Raw genomic sequence first — 20,040 nt, forward strand, 5'->3', positions numbered from 1 at the left:
ACTGTCAATCTGATGGAAAATTGCATTGTGTGTACTACTGAGCAAGCTTCCCTCTTGGCAGGCTCACTGAGATAAGATTTATTACAGTAAAAACATTTGATTATATTGGCATGCTTGCAATGCAGGGCCAAAGCATATGTGCACCCAATCTCCGTCCACCACCGCCCATGGCTAGTGTTGTATGCGTTGTGTGTGGAGGTGTCACATGCTGCAGGTGCTTGTGGGTTATTAAAGAAAGACGGCAGACACAGGAGGCGACGAGAACTCACATCAGCATCCCAGGGGAGCATGCAAAAATCACTGGGGACGGGGTTATATTACATGTGGCGGCGCTAGGACAGTTTCATGCTGAAATCTGTCTGCAGTGTGTGGGCAGGCAAGTAGATCCCTATCTGATCAGATTCAGCCATCTACCTTATGGTCGATCTGGCAGCCGTTTCAGAGGTATATGAGCACCAGTGATTTCTGTAAAGATTGCTTCCTTGTCAGTGCTGAGCAGCTCTTCTGGCTCTTGAAGGTGGAAATAGGAAGCACCCCGCTGCTACTACAGCAGGCAGATAATAATGGCCGCCTGCCAAGGAATTTCCACATTTGCAGATTTCTGACAAGAATGCTGCTGATTTCAGAGAAATGTACACGTAGCACCAGACTGTAACCCCAAACTACTGCAAATCGCCATTCTAGCTGACAGCCTTCTCCTGGGTGTGCATAGCATGAGGAGGGGTTCACAAGTCCTGCTGTAGCCTGACTAGAATAGTCCTATCTTTTTTTGTAATTAACAATATATTAAAAGATCTGCAGTGTTTGTACGTACAGCAGTTTCTTGCTTTACCGCTGTGTATTAAAGTGAACCCAAGGTGAGCGTGTTATGGAGGGTGCCATATTGAGTTCCTTTTAAGCAATACGAGTGGGCTGACTGTCCTGCTGATCCTCTGCCTCAAATTCTTTTAACCATAGACCCTGAATAAGCATGCAGCAGATCAGGAGTTTCTGACATTATCGTCAGATCTGACAAGATTAGCTGCATGCTTGTTTCTGGTGTTATGCAGCCGAATAGATCAGCAGGGCTGCCAGGTAACGGGTGTTGTTTAAAAAGAGATAAATATGGCAGCCTCCACATCACTTTCACCTCGGGTTCATTTTAATGTTAAGCTAATGCCACATTGTGAAATGGGACTGAATGATTGCCATCCTCGCTATGAAAGCTAATTAATGGACGTGTTTACTATACTAGTTCAGCAAAATGGCATTCTTACAGCAACCGCCAGACCAACCAGTGAAGCAAAAAAAATGAAATATTCTCCAGTTTAAACATTTTTTCAGACTATTCATAGTGTCACTTTAATGTGTTACACTTAAAGGGGTACTATGGCGAAAAATTGTAAAATTTTAAAATATGTGCAAACATATACAAATAAGAAGTACATTTTTTCCAGAGTAAAATGAGCCATAAATGACTTTTCTCCTATGTTGCTGTCACTTACAGTAGGTAGTAGAAATCTGACAGAAGCGACAGGTTTTGGACTAGTCCATCTCTTCATAGGGGATTCTCAGGGATTTATTTATTTTCAAAAGCACTTAGTGAATGGCAGTTGCTCTGTCCAACTGCCAAAAAACTGTGTAGCGACCAGGGAAGCTGGCCAGCATCATTGTTTAAATCCGTTTTAGAGAATATCTTTCATAAAGAATAAAAGCCTTGGCGTGAATCCCCTATGAAGAGATGGACTAGTCCCAAACATGTCACTTCTGTCAGATTTCTACTACCTACTGTAAGTGACAGCAACATAGGAGAAAAGTAATTTATGGCCCATTTTACTCTGGAAAAAAGTACTTCTTATTTGTTTGTTTGCAAATATATTAAGTTTTACAATTTTTCACCATAGTGCCCCTTTAAGAAAACTCCTAGTATTCTATATGATGGAAAATGCTTTCTGCAGTTCCTTCCTCAGTTTTCATTATCCGCTCAAGCGGAGGAGCTTATATCGACTTTATCATTGTCACTGCTTTGTTTGCCTATAAAGTTTCTTCAGTTCGGACTGTTTGATGCACAGCTTGGGTTTTGATGCAAGAGAAATCAACAAACATACATAAAAGTCCACAGTTTTTAATTTGACAGGTTATTTTGTGGTTTGATCTGGCCTCACCTAGAGCTTTTCACAATTCTCTGTTCTAATAAAACGATGAGTGCCTCTGTGGAGAACACGTGCACCGTAGTACATGTTATGCGGCCCTTTTTAATGTGGAATTTCCCCTTTGGAAACGGTGCTCTTGCCAGATGATCTGGCCTAATCACTGAAGAATGTCAACAGCCAACTCCTTACACATTTCTGTTTATTTCGTTTTAGCGATGTTCTTTGTTGCAGCTTTTGTTTGTGAATTCGTATAGTTTGAAGGAGCTTTGTGTCTAATGGTTGACTTTAAAAAGTAAACATGACTTGTCACTTCTTGTCCGTGAGGCAGTTTTCACAAGGGCAGAAAATGAGGTGAATTCTGAATTAAGTGTTCAGAGGAACAGGAAGTGGGAATTAATGTCCCGATGGGACATGTGTTCATTGGTGGAATTTCCTTCCTTCATGGAGAGTTTTAGGGCTGCTTCACACTCAAGCGTTTTTTAGCGCTTTGCTGATCGCCAGTAGTCAGCAAAGCGCTGTTACTAATACTGTATATCCCTATGGGATCATTCTCACTGCAGCATAAATCACAAACGTGCTGCAGGCAGCATTTTGGGGGCAATTGCGACGTAATTCTCATTATATTGAACGGGAATCACAAATGTAAACCGTGGCAAAATAGGCTAATTCCGAGTGTGAACCAGCCCTTATGCTAGGTACACACACTGAGATTTTCTGGCCGATTTACTGTCAGATCGATTATTTCCAACATATCCGATTTGATTTCCGAGCATTTTCCGATCGATTTCCTATTCAAATTAACAGAGCTGACACAGCTGAAGGATCAAATTACAAGTTTTGATTAGACACAGATGGGGGAATTAGACCGGTTAAGCTCTCTAAATACATACAGGGTGCATTTCTATATGCTTTCCTCCTGTCCTGCGCAAGAGTTCAGGTCCACTTTAAAAATAATCTGTACTCTAAAATTCTTACAATAAAAAGCATACCATTCTATTCATTATGTTCTCCTGGGCCCCTCTTTGCTGTTTCTGCCAATCCCTGCTGCAATCCTGGCTTGTAATTGCCAGTTTTAGGCAGTGTTTCCAAACAAATACATGGCTGCTAACCAGCATGTGATTGGCTTAGAGAAGCTCAGTCTGTGACTCATACAGAGCCCGGAGGGGGCGTGGAGAGGGTGTGTATAGCTTCTTCCTATCACAAGCAGAGCAGCACATTCCTGCCTGAGCCGACAAAGCTAACAAAGGAAAGAAGATTAGATTATATAACAGAGATAATACAGCCACTGTGCAACTAGGAAAGGCTGCAGTAAGACAGACCACATTAGAACAGGTATAGTAACTTATAGGATAGAAGAAATAAGGCTGAAAATGTTGTTTGTCTCTTTAAGCTGCAGTGACTGAGGACTTCTGGTAGGCAATCCATTTGAAACATGGAATTTGCGTTGCTCCTCTTAATAAGCAGCATAAACATAGGAGGCTAGCTGCTCTGTTGCCAATGATGTTGTGTTCTGAGCAGTACACAGGGGAGTTGGTGCTGGACCCAAGGAAGAGGATTTGGCATTTTTATAAGAATCCAGCAGCAGCATCCAGGCTGTGAACGGGGTTTCCCTGGGATGAGTCAGCAAGTCCATCTTTTCAGAAATGGGGCAGTCTCACTGATGCATTATGCAGTGGGGGCCTTAGTACGTATGCCCAGAATTCCACTTTACTGAGCCAGACACTATTTCAGTCCTTGTCTCCATGTGTAGTCCTGGAGATTCTAGAGAAGGGCAAACAAAATGCCCAGGATTTGTGCTAAATTCACACTTTAAGCAACTGTCGCCCATGGGGACTGGGATCCAATTCCTGAAGCAGCAGTTCCACGCAGGAGCGCAAACACCTTCTTCATCTACAGCTGAGTGATGTGTACTGTGGCTGTGGGATGACGGAACAGTGCACAATGGAGTGGCTTCTGACAGACAAGCACGGGAACAGTGCTTAAAGAACCTGTGTGCACACGCTGGATTCTTGGCCAAGATGACCCTGAACGGCTGCCTCAATCGACTTTAATCTGGTGTGTGTACAAAGCTTTAGCTTTATGATTGTGAATAATCCCTGTTTATTCAATGAGTGTCATAGTAACAGAGTTTCAGATGTAGTGGTCTAATGATAAGGCTGAGTCCAAGACTTTCTGTTTGCAGTGGCTTTTAATGGTGGATCGTAAAGTTTAGTCTTGGATTGCTTGTTTGCTTTGGAACTTTGATGCGCAGTGGTGGATCAGTGTGTGGCCCTTTGGAAGTTACAGTACATTTCATGGGCTGGTCCACATTGCTTTTTGGAAGGCTGCTGAAATCTAGGGGAGGCTTTCTTCCCCACCCTCTGCAAGGGGCCTACGCTCTTTAGGCTGTGTTCCCACTTAAGTTGAGAATGGACATTTTTTGACACTTCTCTGCTTATTGCAAAACTAACAATGAACGGCTCCTTTTTTATATATAGGAGCCGTTCACACTTGTCAGTGTGCAGTATATCCACTGGATCTGTTGCGGTAAGCAGACCACACTTCTTTGAAGTCTGCAATATTCCCAGTAGAGCAGATGCATTCCCCATATAGCCTATGGGGTCCCAGCAGACACTACACATGTAGCCTATGGGGTCCCAGCAGACACTACACTGTCTGCTCCCGCTGGAAGCACGTGATCTGGTGCAAGTGGGAACTGAGCCTTATCCAGGCTTGTGTGCAGGAAAATTACCCATCCAGCACCTGGGAATATGTTCCTACCACACTAATGCACGTTTGTGTGGAGTAAGCTCCAATTTTTCAAGACAGGTGTTATATTAGCATAGGGCTCCACCACCGGAACAGATAACACCTAACGAGCTCTGTGTAATATGAACAAACCGTATTACCTCACCAGATGTGTTTCCTGTCCCAGCAACCAGAAGCTCTCTGGGCGTTAGTCTGTGGGCCAGGTAGTGCTGAGGCTAGGTGGACACGCTGGATCCATCTCACCTGCCCTAGAGGGTATATCTATGAACGATGTTGCAGGCTTTTTCTGACCACTATCTTAGTGGTTCTCTCGTGGTCTGCAGTCTGAATATTTTAATACCACACCAATGTACATTTGTGTGGAGAAAGCTCCTATTTCCCTACATCTGACTAATCTTGTGGAATTTAAAGGGAGCATAAACTGAGAAGGGCATGTATTTTTCCTTTTAAAATAATACCAGTTGCCGGACTCTCCTGCTGATCTTTTAGCCACAGCCCCTGAACAAGCATGAAAATCAGGCACTCTGACTGAAGTCAGACTGGATTAGCTGCATGCTTGTTTCAGGTGTGTGATTCAGCCACTACTGCAGCTAAAGAGATCAGCAGGACTGCCAGGCAACTGGTATTGTTTAAAAGGAAACACCCATATCCTCCTTAGTTTAGGTTCCCTTTAAGCAGTTTTTCCCTCATTTGGTGAAGGCAATTCCGTTTTTATGGAATTTCTTTGGAAACTTTCCAGTTTTCATTTGAACTTCTCAAAACATAGGGGTGTCCTGTTTGGTAAACTGAAAATCTGTCAGTGAAGAGCAGTGCGAAGCAACTGTTGTCAATGAAGCAATTAGGGTAAGGCCATTTTTGGCATAATTAAGCCTGTGCCACAGTTCTGTAAATATGAAAAGAATGAGATAAAAAGGCAGTGTTTAAAAAGAAAAACATCCCTTTCTTTCATTGCCACTCCCCCCATTCTTCCAGAGTATATTTAGGTGCATCAGTCCTGTTTGTTCTCAGAAGGCCTCAGCACCACCCTGGTAAAAGCAGCTGATGAATACAATGGCCACACTAAAACAGATGTGAGCACAGGAAAGGGAGGCCGGCTGTGTTCATGTCACGGGCTCTCTTCTGTAGGAAGATGCAGTCCATCTTGGACAAGCTTGCTCAGTATAGGGTTTTATTTCAATTGCTCCCATCCAGCTGTAATGATTTCACTTTAGTTTTAGACATTTGAGAGTCATGCCCAAATCTCTCTAAATAGGACAAGTAGTGATGGTCAGTGAGATGCAAATAATTCTGAGTTGATGCAGGATTATGTAAATTATATGCAAATTTATGCAGCTTGAAAATGGACCAATAAAGTCCCACAGAAGGTACAGAGAGCGAGTTTCATGCATTATGGGTTAAGTTGGTGCTTGGATTAATACTACAAGGGGACTGGTGCTAAATCTCTGGGAACATTGCAGCCTATAGCGGTGATGGCTAACCTTGGCACTCCAGCTGTGACAAAACTACAAATCCCATCATACCTCTGCCTCCCTGAGTTATGCTTAGAGCTGTCAGAGTATTGCAATGTCTCATGGGACTTGTAGTTCCATCACAGCTGGAGTGCCAAGGTTAGCCATCACTGGCCTATAGCATTCCGTTGCTATCAGTCAGTTGTGACAGAAGACTGGGCTACTGTTAGTGATTTTTTTTTTAAACCGCTAATCAAAGTGAACCTGAACTCACAACTTCCTCTCCGCTTTAAAAGATACGCAACAGCATAATAAAACATTTCTTTGTTAGAGCCCAATATAAATCTACAGTTTTTCTACTTCCTGCATAAATGGAAGCAGACATATTGTTAACAAATAATCAGAGCAGATTCCTGAGCTGACACAACTGAGAGATCAAATTACAGTGCGGATTAGACACAAATGAGGGGGAATTAGACAGGCCTAACTCTCTAAATACATACAGGGTGCATTTCTCTGTTTTCCTTCTGTCCTGTGCAAGAGTTCAGGTATGCTTTAAGAGTTTATAGACATGGAGATATTAGGTTATGTAGATGGTCATTGCTATTGACCTGTATTGGTGTATAGTGGGAATTTGCTTGATGGATATGTAATGCACATTGGTGTAGTGTGAATTGGGTTCATTGATCTTTTACTAGTGTTCAGTTGTCCTACGTATGGGAATATAACCCTCAAGAAAGCCTCACCCAGTAAGCCATTGATGCTGTGCTGTTTGTGTGGGGTTGTTGCATTTTATTTCTAGACTGGTAGAAACACTTTGTGACCAGCAATCACTGGCACAATAGCTAGTCCCCGGCCACTTTAAACAGGAGCATTTCAGGAATACGGTGGGAAGGCTAACAACCTATTGTAACATGGCATGAGTTACTTTTATAGGATTAAAAGCTAAACTGAAAGGGCGTCTTCAATTGATACAAAGCCTTTATTTTTCTACTCCAACTTGATTAACTGGCTATTAACTCACGTTGCCAAGGGAATGTATCATATTGCTGCGCACTACTGACAGAGGAGCAATTACATTTAATTTTACTTTTAAGAGTACATTTGATGTATGGGTATATTGTGTGCAAGCACCATGCGCCGGCCTTTCATTGCAATTGTGTTGATCTCAGCTCAGATGATTTAGTGCAAGCCTCTTTATACCTTTCTTTTCTTTCACTGCTTCTTTGTTTTGTATTGTGGGGCAGCTGATTCCGTGGCTGTGACTGTCTCGTTTCTGGTTTATGCGCTGATTTCTTTGTTTTGGTAAAATCACAAGCAGATTATCATATCTACTTAGCAGATTACATATTAGACTACAGTAAATATCCATTTATACTGCTGAATGCCACACACACATTTTTACCCTTTATTTGTTATAAAAGGAATACTGTTACATAAAGCATAGATGCAGATGTGTATAACTGAGCCTGGGGTATACTGCTGGAGCTACTAATCAACTCAGAAACTACTCTTTTGCAGAAAGGACTCCACTCCATACCAACCCACTCCTTTTGCAAAACCTGTGCAGTTAATCTGTGGACACTCCCTTTTTTTAGTAGGCAGTCCTTGATTGGCAGGCTTAATAGGCTCACCTGTGGCAGGGGGTTTGATGATGCCCTTATAGGTTTGCACTGCATTATTTGATCGCCACACTGTTCAGCTGTGAGCCTCTGATAAGTCAGATAATGAAACGCGTAGGGGTAGCTAACAGGAAGAAAGTGATCAGAGGACAAGTGCATTGGTGGAGAGGAGACATCCTCTGGTTTTATTTATATTCTTGTTACCAATGTTTTTGAGTAGTACTACTTTTAGCTTTAATAGATAAGAAGTTTTTACACTATGATGCCTCATTTTAGTCTATAGATGGTTGCTGGATTTATTTGTGTACGGAGGTATATGCAATAGAAGATATTTCTCAGTGCTGCCTTGGAGGTGCTGACAAGTGTGGAAAGCATCCCTGTGGTGACAGAGAAGGTTCATAATTGGTGTCCACAAGCGATTACATCTGTCTGTGATGGTGGACCGCAGTTACATAGGGTGAGTCGTGGGCACAGGTGTTTGTGGTCCGAGCGATTGGCACCTTGCAGGATAGGAGGGCTCCAGTCACGTAGTGTCTATCACCTAATGCAAGGAGGTTGTGCAATGATATACATTTGATGTTTCTTTGAGGGCAAGTGGAAATACGGAGTACTGAGTAGAGCACAAAGTGGAGTTACTGCCATTGGGCTAATATTGAGTGCTGGTGTTGGTGCTGCTGTCTGGGGGTCAGGACAGCTACCAAAAAAGGTGAGCATGCTATCCAGCTGGTGACGGTTGCACAAGATGGAAGCTGGCGATGCCTGTAGATATCACAGAGGAACTTGGCTATCGGTGGTGAGCCCCCTGTCATATATGTACGCAGCCTGCACCATAATGTGTTCTCTTCTTTTCTGTTTTCTGTGGTGAAACTTCAATGGAAGATTGAATGTATATAAAATAAAGGAGCAATGACTTTGGCCTTGTAGCTGGACACTAATAGGAAGGGCACTTTCAAGTATTGTTATATTACATTATTGATCAGGACCTCAAATATGATTGCCCCTTAGGCGCAGCAGGTGGCATAATGAAGTAATGCGTACAGCTGTAAAGACTACACATTTGGCCTTACTGAACAGCATGAATGTACCCAGCATGCATTGATTTAGCCTGGGAATTGGAGCTGCTTCAGGAACAATGTCTACTATCCTGTGTGACTGGTCTGGGGGAGATGATGCTTGCATTAGTTACATTGTAGTTCCCCGATAGGACACAGTTGCTTCCCATCAGGCAGTGACTGGATCAGTGACCTTGTTTTTATCGTACCAATGGGCTTTTTGGCTGGTGTAATTTGTTGCCACTAGCACATTCTTTCCAATGAATTGTGTGGCTTTACATTTACTAAGCTAAGCACCAGCAACGTCATAAATGTCTACAATATTATGAGTGTTTCACATTACTGCAGTAGTTTACACAGAGCGAAGGGCTGTGTGAGGTCTAGTTCTGATTTACACACCAGAAACTGTTACTTCAATGCACACAACAGGTTTCTAAGGGGGCATACCTTCCATAATAAGTTGGCCATGTTACAGCACATTAGATCTGACTTCAGGCAGCCTTGTAGAGCAGAAAGGCCATGGAAAATGAAGGGTTTCAATGGGGACTTAAAGTGTACCAGAGACCACTTTAAAAAAATATGTTTTATACATACCTGGGGCATCCTCCGGCCCCATCCGCACGGATCGCTCCCACTCCGCTGTCCTCTGCTGCCTGCAGCTCCGGTATCCGGTCCCGTTAGTTCTGACAGTCACGGCCAGTCTGTGAAAGAGGAAGTGCACTCTCTACGTATCTCTCTGGCGGCCAACTGAAGTAAAAGGAATATGGAGGCTTTCATATTTACTTGCTTTTAACAATATCAGATTCACACACCTGAAACAAGCAATCTTGTCAGATTTTTCCCAGAAACATCTGATAGAAATAAATATGGCAGCCTCTATATCCCTCTCACTTTAGTTGTCCTTTAAAATAGTTTGGGGGTTTTTTTTTGGGGGGGGGGGGGATGCTTAAAAGTGGATAGACCTAAAAATAGCAAATTAAAATTGACCTATTTTCTACTTACCGCCACAAGTATAGTTTTGATACTACAGTCACCAAACGTGTACCAACTAGTCTTGATGACATCACCCCCAATATGTGAATTTTTGGACATGCCCAAAAGTGGGCGCGGTTGAAAACAAGCAATCAAAATTTACCTATATTCAAATCGCTGCCACAAGTACAGTTTTGAAGCTACTGTCATAAAACATTGACCAATTATTCTTGGTGTCATCCCGAATTAAAATGTGATTTTTTTTAAAGTTATTATTTATTTATTTTTTTGAGGGGGGGGGGGGGGTGACCTCAAGTGAGTGGAGCTAAAAACAGCCAATTAAAATTGCACACACATACAAGGACGGTCACCAAAAATGATTTATCCCTTGGGTGACAGCTGAGTGCTGTGCAGGGCCAATAGTGCCATGTTCTGTTGCTATGGTGAGTAACGGAGGGATGATGGAGTAGAATAGTAGGTTCAGCTTGCGATTTGACAAAATGCCTCGGCAGTCTGAATCTCTTGCCGACGTATTAGGACCACCGTACACACACCAGATTCTTGGCAGAGCTGGATAGCTACCAGAATCGTTATACGTGTGTACGAACCCTCAAAGTCTTGGCCAAGTTAATTCTCCCTGTTATCTTTCAGTCGCAGAGGTAATTTCCTATCTGGTATTCATAGACAGTAGATAAGACCAGCTATTGAGAAGAGCTCATTAGAGTAAACAGTTGTTGTTGTTTTTGTTTCCTGTTATGAAAATTTTCTACAATTTTTGTTGTTTTTAGTTAATTTTTTGTTAAATCAAACCTAATAATATCTGATCTATTAAAATATGTTAACACATGGGGCTCGATTCACAAAGCGGTGCAAAGTGTTAGCACCATGGTGAAAAGGCCCTTATCACGCCTAAAGTCACTTTAGGCATGATAAGAAGAAACTCGCGCGAAGTTGCCGCGCGTACGCGCGCGCAACACCCGCCGCTTCGCGCGAAGCTCCCATTAAGCCCTATGGGACTTTGCGCGCGCTCTTACGCGCGTACGCGTGACCGCGCTTACGCGCGGTAACTTCGCGCGAAGAGCAGGAAAAATCGGTGATAACTAAGTGGTGAAAAGGTCATCACGCCTAAAGTCTTTTAGGCGTGATAACTGGGTTATCACCGCTTTGTGAATCGAGGCCATGGCCTCCTCAAGATTATACAAATTATGAAAATTATTTTTTTTTTTATGGGTTGCAAGACATGACTTGTTTTTTCTCTTTTTTTATAGCTGTGAACTTCAAGAACATTAATGAGGAGAACAAGAGGGAACATTTTGGTGAAATTTTTGCTTCCATTGACACCCTAGCCTTCACCTTCGGCAGTGTGTAAGTGTGATGAAATGCTTGGAAATCATACAAATAAAATGTGCACAATGTGGGCTCCATTATTCACAGCACAATCCTCTATCCACTGGTTATTTTCTATGGGCTGCATGAGTGGTCACTAACAATTAGTTACCAAGAAACTATTCAGTCAGTTCCAAGAAATGTCGGCAGGTTAACAGAAGAAAAATTCAGTTATTATAGCAGGTTTATTTTTCTTTTAAATGAAGTATTGAAGGTGTAATTCACTCAAGCTTAAAATGAATCTGTGAATTGTGCCTCACCTGATGCAGCTAAATAGCTCAGGGTTTCAGGTCTTTATCCAGGAATATTTGTACATTATTATAACTAGAAAAGGTGCACTGTAGCTGGTAATCTGGTGTTTTGGAAAAACCATTTTATCTGCTGTTTTGGAAAAACCATTTTATACTTACAGCATAGATGTTATTTCGTATATATAAGAGATTGCTGTGTACACATCATGTATACAGTCACAATCAGATGTGTATATCTGACTTCAAAAATATGGGGACTGCTTTATTGAAGCAGCACAAGTAACTCCTGTTGATTGGTTTATTTCATTTTTGTGGACTGAACACAGCTATTACTGTATATATACATTATTTTTAATGACTATTATCTGAGAAATAGAACATTTTATCATATTTTCTATTTTAATTACAGTTACAAATTCATTAGGAGTCTGAGTCGGTGCATTTTTTCCCGACTCCGGCACCCAAAATTGCTCCGACTCCGACTCCACAGCCCTGGTTGAATAACCTGATTTCAATCAAATTTCAGCACCTGCTTCAGTCCAGCTGTGAAGCGCAGTGGGAAATCCCTTGTGGTCCATCCCCAGTGCCATCAGCACCTGCTGCAGTCCGGCTGTGAAGCGCAGTGGGAAATCCCTTGTGGTCTGTCCCCAGTGCCATCAGCATCTGCTGCAGTCCAGCTGTGAAGCGCAGTGGGACTTCCCTTATGGTCCATCCCCAGTGCCATGAGCATCTGCTGCAGTCCAGCTGTGAAGCGCAGTGGGAAATCCCTTATGGTCCATACTCAGTGCCTTCAGCCCCTGCTGCAGTCCAACTGTGAAGCACAGTGGGAAATCCCTTATGGTCCATCCCCAGTGCCATCAGCCCCTGCTGCAGTCCAGCTGAGAAGCACAGTGGGAAATCCCTTATGGTCTGTCCCCAGTGCCATCAGCATCTGCTGCAGTCTAGCTGTGAAGCGCAGTGGGAAATCTCTTGTGGTCCATCCCCAGTGCCATCAGCCCCTGCTGCAGTCCAGCTGAGAAGCACAGTGGGAAATCCCTTATGGTCTGTCCCCAGTGCCATCAGCACCTGCTGCAGTCTAGATGTGAAGCGCAGTGGGAAATCCCTTGTGGTCTGTCCCCAGTGCTGTCAGCTCCTGCTGCAGTCCAGCTGAGAAGCCCAGTAGCAACCCCCTTGTGGCCCTTGCCCCTGTACTGTTAGCACTTTGTGATCCCCAAAGCTTACACCTTTATGGGTAATGTAAATATACTTCCTGTCTGATCAGTCAGCCTTTTACCGCCTCCTCTAAGGGACAGCGACATAGGTGTAAAGTGATTTATACTGCATTTTTCTTTGTGAGAAATTAATTTTTTATAATTATCCATACGCATGTAGATGCCTCAGATATCTTGCCCTTTTTATGGAATGGAAAACTATCAACCTTTCAGGAAGTCATCCTGTGTCAGTTCATGGCTCGGGCTATACATATGGACCTCCAGTCATGGTGACTCTGCACGGGAAATGTTAGCTTATGGAATGTTAGTTGTCCTTGCTTGCCTGGTCTGATGTTGCTGCTTTTATATGGCATCTGCTTAGTCATATTTTTCCATCTTGTTTCCTCTACAGAGTGTCAGATTTCCTTATGGGAGATGTAGACAATGGCTCATCACTGGGGCTTCATGCATCTCGTAGAACTCGAGTAAGTTACTTTTTTAACCCTTTTTTATTTTTTGCAACTTTTTGTAAATGTATGTGCCAGCAAGCAAGACAGGTGCCAGGGTAGGGACAGGGTGAGTGCTTGCTGTGTCGTGGCTGAAGTCCATTCCTACTATGCTTGTTTATGGGTACCAATTGTGGGATTCTGCTAATGTGGTTGTTTGGATGGATAAATGCCAGGATTCTCACCTAACAGACTGTGCAATCTTCATGTGATCTCTGTTCTCTGTAGATGCATCAAATAGCATTCTACCTTATGTAGATCCATTATTGCAAATCCACAAACAGACCATGAGGGAGCTCTGTATGACTGATTTTGTGCTGAAACCCCTCCCACAAGAAGCTCTGGGTACCGCAGTACTCTGGGCAAACTGCCACAATGTAACAAGGTTCACAGACAGGAATTAGCTGTTTACAGCTGTCTCTATCAGCCAAAACAGCTAGGAGCAGCTACATAAAAATGTCACCATGTAATAAATGTCAGAATGTAAATTAGGGAGAGGAAAGATTTTACAATGAGCAAACACTGACTAAATCATTTATACATAATTATGGTAAAAAAATGAAGCACTTTTTTTACTAATTATTTTCACTGGAGTTCCTCTTTAAGTGGAGCTTAATAAAGAACACTATTCCTATGGATCACCATAGGCGCCCACAGTTGCAGTAGTAAAGAACAAAAAAAGTGGCGCACTCAAAATGGATTCTGTTACTCCTTTTTTTTTTTCTTTTCTTTTTTTTTCTCCATCAAAAGTTTAGAAAAAAACTCAACCCATTCATTGCCTTTAAAGTGGACCTGAACTCTTGCACAGGGCAGAAGGAAAACCTAGAGAAATGCACTCTGTATGTATTTAGAGAGTTTAGCCTGTCTAATTCCCCATCATCTGTGCCTAAGCACAAATTGTAATTTGTTCTCTCACCTGTACTGTCATGGCAGATAAGCCCATTTGAAAGCACAGGATGCTAGCAATATGTCTGCTTCCATGAATCAGGAAGTAGAAACAAAGCAGATTTATTTCAGGATTTGTATCAGCTGTAACAAAGAAATGTTTTTCTTTGATGCTAGGTACACACCATACAATTTTCTGTTAGGTTTTTTCCAACATGTTGGAAACAAATCTATCTGGCAAGTAAATCTAATAGAAAATTGTATAGTGTGTACCTAGCAGCCTTTGACAAACTGAGGCCATGCTAGGTACACACCATACAATTTTCTGTTAGATGTACCTGCCAGATAGATTTTTTTTTTCCAACACGTTGGAAAAAAAATCTATCTGGCAGGTAAATCTAACAGAAAATCTAACAGAAAATTGTATGGTGTGTACCTAGCATAAAGGTTATTATGCTGTTGAGTATCTTTTAGAGAAGAGAGGAAGTTTAAAGTGTACCCGAGGTGATTTGTGACATGATAAAATAAACGTGCATGTACAATGCAAACCACATTAATAACCAGTCTGTTTTACTTGCTTTATTTTGCTGTCTCAAACAGTTAATTTTTAGACATGGAAGTGACAGCTTTTCTCTTGTCAGGAATATAGTACACACCACTGATAAGCTTATTACAGTCATAAAAGTATACCTGGCAGAATACAACTTCAGAGGGCTGGGGAGATAGATAAGAAGGTCAATAGTTCATGTATTTTTTAGGAGGATAAATATAATTATTTCACCAGTTTATTTTCACCTCTGGTTCACTTTAATGTAGATTTGTTTGTTTGCCATACTGGTTAAGGAAAAGGCAGTCACTGGAAGTTTGAAGCTACAATCTCATCATCGTGGTTTCTGCAGCACTGTCTGCTGGTCTGTGTTATCGATTGTCGAAAGTGTCCATCTGTGGTCAGGAGACTAATAGGACTAATAAGATGCACAAAAACCTGCTGCAAAAACGACTCCATTGGCTGCCAAAGATCAGGGAACAGTAATGACTTATATGGATATCCACTGACCGCTTCCACTTGGGCGTCTGAGGATCATACCTGAAATCCCCTCCATCCATACCATTGGGTGGCACTGGGTGTAGCTCTTATAGAAAAGAAAAATATAGATTGTTTCTCAAGGGGAAAAAAATGCATTTTTTCCTGTCCAGCATAGTTTTGTACGTCTTTGTAAAGCTATAATGTGATGTAATGTGATTCTTATGTATCGATCTTAACTATAGATATTAAGTTAACTTGTAATCGTAATTCCTTTGAAGACTGCTACAATAATTAGGTCTTGCTAAAGTTCAGCTTCCTGATGCGGTAACTTAGGCGGCTTGTTTTCTTTTACTGTACTCTTTGCATTGTTTGCTTGGGAAGTTAGTTCACTTCCTGCTTCAAAAATGAGCGTACACGAAATGGAATGTCCCAATATTGATTTTTACCCGGCAGGCTGAAGTCAGGGACGTTCCACTGAAAAGGGAACTGAACTGTGTTTCAGTAGCTACAGAAGACCGCATGGTCATTTGAGAAAATGTGCACTCACGCCACTGGCTTTACAGAGTCAATGTCTAATTTGTACAGCTTAACTTTTTGGCATATAAAGAGACTCTATTGTTTACATTTTGGAAAAATATCTAATCTTGTAATGAAAAATGTCTGTACAGTCCTTCGTTATCTAATATCTGTATTAATTTAAAGGAAACCCAAAGTGAGGCATATGGAAGCTGGCATATCTATTTCCTTTTAAATAATGCACATTTGCCTGGCTGTCTTGCTGAACCTCTGCTTCTAATACTTTAAGCCATAGACCCTGAACAAGCATGCAAATCGGGCGTTTCTGAGGAAAATCTGACAAGATTAGCTGCAGAGAGGCCTTTCTTAAATGGCAACCCCCGGACACCCCCAACCATACAACGGGCTGTCCCCTGTGGAAGGCTGTCACCGCACACATCAAATATCTCGCCACCAAGCGAGCACCGAGCAAACGCCGCCACAGAGGAAGGAGGGCGGGGGCCCAGGTCCGACTCAAAAGGAAAGGCCTGCGCTCCCCTGTCCCTGCCATCCTACTCACAAACGTCTGCTCACTCCCCAACACACTGGACGAGCTGCTCCTTCTACTTGGCAGCAAACCTCTGATCAGCAAGAACACCCCTGTTCTCTGTTTCACCGAGACCTGGCTGTGCGACAGCATCCCCGACAACTCTCTACATGTTCCAGGCTACAACCTCCTAAGAGCAGACCGCGACACTGCCCTCTCGGGGAAAACGAGGGGGGGGGGGGGCGGTATCTGCTTTTACATAAACACCTCCTGGTGCTCCAACACCACCACTCTCCACAAGGCCTGCACCCCAGATGTTGAGTTCCTTGCCATAAACTGCAGGCCTCGGTACTCCCCGCGGGAGTTCTCTTCCCTTGTCCTCGTTTGGGTCTACATTCCTCCCGACGCATGCACCAAGACTACCCTGCGTGCACTCAGTGACTGTATCTCGCGGTGGGTACTTCCCTTCCGGAGGCCCAGTTCATCATCCTGGGCGATTTTAATAAGGCGAACCTTCGGCACAAGCAGCACATCACCTGCCCTACCAGAAACAGTAACACCCTCCCTGGACTTCTACTACACGGTCCATAAGAATGCCTACAAGGCCACCCAAAGCGCCCCCTGGGGAACTCCGACCACAACACAATACACCTGATCCCCACCTACAGGAGGCTCCTGGAGACCTCAAAGCCCACCGTCAAAACCACTAAAAAATGGACTGCAGAGGCCAAACTGGAGCTCCAAGCGTCCTTTGAAACCACCGACTGGACGACTCTGGAGGCACCCACCCTTGATGAATGGGCCGAGAATGTCACCTCCTACATTAGCTTCTGCGAAGAAGCGTGTATCCCATCCAAGTCCTTCAGAGTCTACCCCAACAACAAGCCTTGGTTCAGTGACAAGCTTCGCTGACTCCGGAAATGCAAAAAGGAAGCGCACAGGTCTGGCTCCCCAGAGGAATTCAGAGAGGCCAGGCTTGCCTTGAAAAGAGAACTGCGATCTGCAAAGAGGGCTTACGCCAAAAAGCTGGGGCTCTGCCTCCAGTCCTCCAATACACGGAAGGTATGGAAGGGCCTGAGAGCAACCACGAACTTCAAACCAGTACCCCAAACGGCGACCCCGAGCCCTCGACTGGCGGAGGAGCTCAACGAGTTCTACTGCAGATTCGAGCAGCATCTCAACCAGCCCGTGGGCCAAACAGCATCTACTTTGGTGAAGAAATCTCAGCAGAGGCTTTTCTTCCTGCGCCAACTGAAGAGATTTGGCATACCCAGGGAGCTGCTGACCAGTTTCTATACTTGCTCCATAGAATCCATGCTCTGCTCCTCAGTCATTGTCTGGTATGCTGGTGCATACTGTAGAGAGTCATAACGGATGCAGAGAAGATAATCGGATCTCCTCTTCCACCTCTCGATCTCCTCCACTCCACTAGGATGAGGAAGAGGGCCACCATGAACTCCCGTGACCCCGGTCACCCGGGAAGCCACTACTTCAAGCTCCTCCCGTTGGGCCGTCGCTATAGGGCTATACCATCCAAAACCACCAGGCGGAAAAACACCTTCTTCCCCCAAGCTGTTCGGCTTCTGAACTCCGACCTCCCCCTGTCTGGCCCGCATACCAGCGTACTCTAGCCGGGTTGGTCAGCCGGTCCCCGCCGCTGCCTGCCTGGACTTATCAAAATTGACTTGAGGCCACTACCTGCATCTTTATTATCATCATCATTATTATTATTATTTACCTGTGTTTGCACAGCAGTGTAATGGCCGATACGAACTGACTACTGCGTTTCAAGTGTACGTGTTGTGCGTCTGTCTTGTATTATACTAATTATGCCTATGCCATGTGTACCACAAATAATTCCGATTACAGCTCTTGCTGTACTTGGCGAAATAAAGTGATTCTGATTCTGCATGCTTGTTTCAGGAGTGTGATTAAGACACTACTGATGTAGAAAGATCAACAGAACAGCCAAGCAACTAGTTTTGTTCACAGGTAAATAAATCTAGCAGCCTCCATAGTCCTTTTAAAGAGAGTCTGAAGAGAGAATAAATCTCGCTTCAGACCTCATAGATAGCAGGGGCATGTGTGCCCCTGCTAAAACGCCGCTATCCCGCGGCTTAACGGGGGTCCCATCACCCCCAAATCCCCTCCGTACAGCAGGGGAGCGCTTCCGCATTGGGGCAGGGCTAACCACCGCAGCCCTGCCCCACGCGCGTCTGTCAGACGCGTATCTCCGCCTCTCCCCGCCCCTCTGTCTTCCTTCACTGAGAGGGGCGGGGGAGATGTGGCGATGCGCGTCTGATAGACGCGACTAGAGGCAGGGCTGCAGCCGTTAGCCCTGCCTCCAGGAAACGAAAATTTCACGACCAAGTTTGCGACCAAGGTTTGCGGGGGTGGGTTCGGGGGTGAAGGGACCCCTGTTTAGCCGCGGGATAGTGGCGTGTTAACTATGAGCTCTGAGAGTCTCTTTAAGGAAGAACCCAAAAAAAAAAAAAATCTTTGAATATATTCTTTAAAATTTCTATTAAGTGGGTTGCTGTATCAAATTCAGACTACCACCATCTTAAAATACATATGCGATTCTGGGAGCTATGTATGTATGTATGTATGTATGTATGTATGTATGTATGTATGTATGTACGTACACCAAGAGATTATTAGGAACACCATACTAATACGGTGTTTGAACCCCTTTTGCCTTCAGAACTGCCTTAATTCTATGTGGCATTGATTCAACAAGGTGCTGAAAGCATTCTTTAGAAATGTTAGCCCATATTGATAGGATAGCATCTTGCAGTTGATGGAGATTTGTGGGCTGCACATCCAGGGCACGAAGCTCCCATTCCATCACATCCCAAAGATGCTCTATTGGGTTGAGATCTGGTGACTGTGGGGGTCATTTTAGTAGAGTGAACTTATTGTCATGTTCAAGAAACCAATCTGAAATGATTCGAGCTTTGTGACATGGTGCATTATCCTGCTGGAAGTAGTCATTAGAGGATGGGTACATGGTGGTCATGAAGGGATGGACATGATCAGAAACAATGCTCAGGTAGCCCGTGGCATTTAAACGATGCCCAATTGGCACTAAGGGTCCTAAAGTGTGCCAAGAAAAATTCCCCACACCATTACACCACCAGCATGCACAGTGGTAACAAGGCATGATGGATTCATGTTCTCATTCTGTTTACGCCAAATTCTGACTCTATTGAGACTCACCAGACCAGGCATAATTTTTCCAGGTCTTCAATTGTCCAATTTTGGTGAGCTTGTGCAAATTGTAGCCTCTCTTTCCTATCTGTAGTGGAGATGAGTGGTACCCGGTGGAGTCTTCTGCTGTTGTAGCCCATCCGCCTCAAGGTTGTGCGTGTTGTGGTTTTATAAATGCTTTGCTTTGTACCTCGGTTGGAACGAGTCAACGTTGCTCTTCTATCAGCTTGAATCAGTTGGCCCATTCTCCTCTGACCTCTAGCAGCAACAAGGCATTTTCACCCACAGGACTGCCGCATACTGGATGTTTTTTCCTTTTTACACCATTCTTTGTAAACCCTAGAAATGGTTGTGCTTGAAAATCACAGTAAGGCCCAGTGCACACCGAGCGGTTTTTGGAGCGATCCGCCGGCCGCATCCGCCTATAAAAACGTTTGGCTAATGTATTGCAATGGGATGGTGCACACCGGCGGTTTGAGGTTTTTGCCAAGCCGCAAACGCGCCTCCTGCTGCACGTTTGCGGTTTGCTAAAAAACCTCAAACCGCCGGTGTGCACCACACATTGAAAT

At 43.8% G+C, this 20,040-nt stretch overlaps 1 protein-coding gene across 1 annotated transcript in view; it reads left to right on the plus strand.

Moving 5' to 3' along the window:
• Positions 1 to 20,040, plus strand: part of ARHGAP29 (Rho GTPase activating protein 29) — a 206,883-nt gene that overhangs the window by 131,353 nt on the left and 55,490 nt on the right. The window contains exons 4-5 of the mRNA XM_068239772.1: positions 11,243 to 11,339; positions 13,214 to 13,286. Of these exons, the coding sequence (XP_068095873.1) occupies positions 11,243 to 11,339; positions 13,214 to 13,286 (170 nt within the window). The remainder of the gene's footprint in view (positions 1 to 11,242; positions 11,340 to 13,213; positions 13,287 to 20,040) is intronic.

This window comes from Hyperolius riggenbachi, chromosome 6, assembly GCF_040937935.1.
Source record: "Hyperolius riggenbachi isolate aHypRig1 chromosome 6, aHypRig1.pri, whole genome shotgun sequence".
NCBI lineage: Eukaryota > Metazoa > Chordata > Amphibia > Anura > Hyperoliidae > Hyperolius > Hyperolius riggenbachi.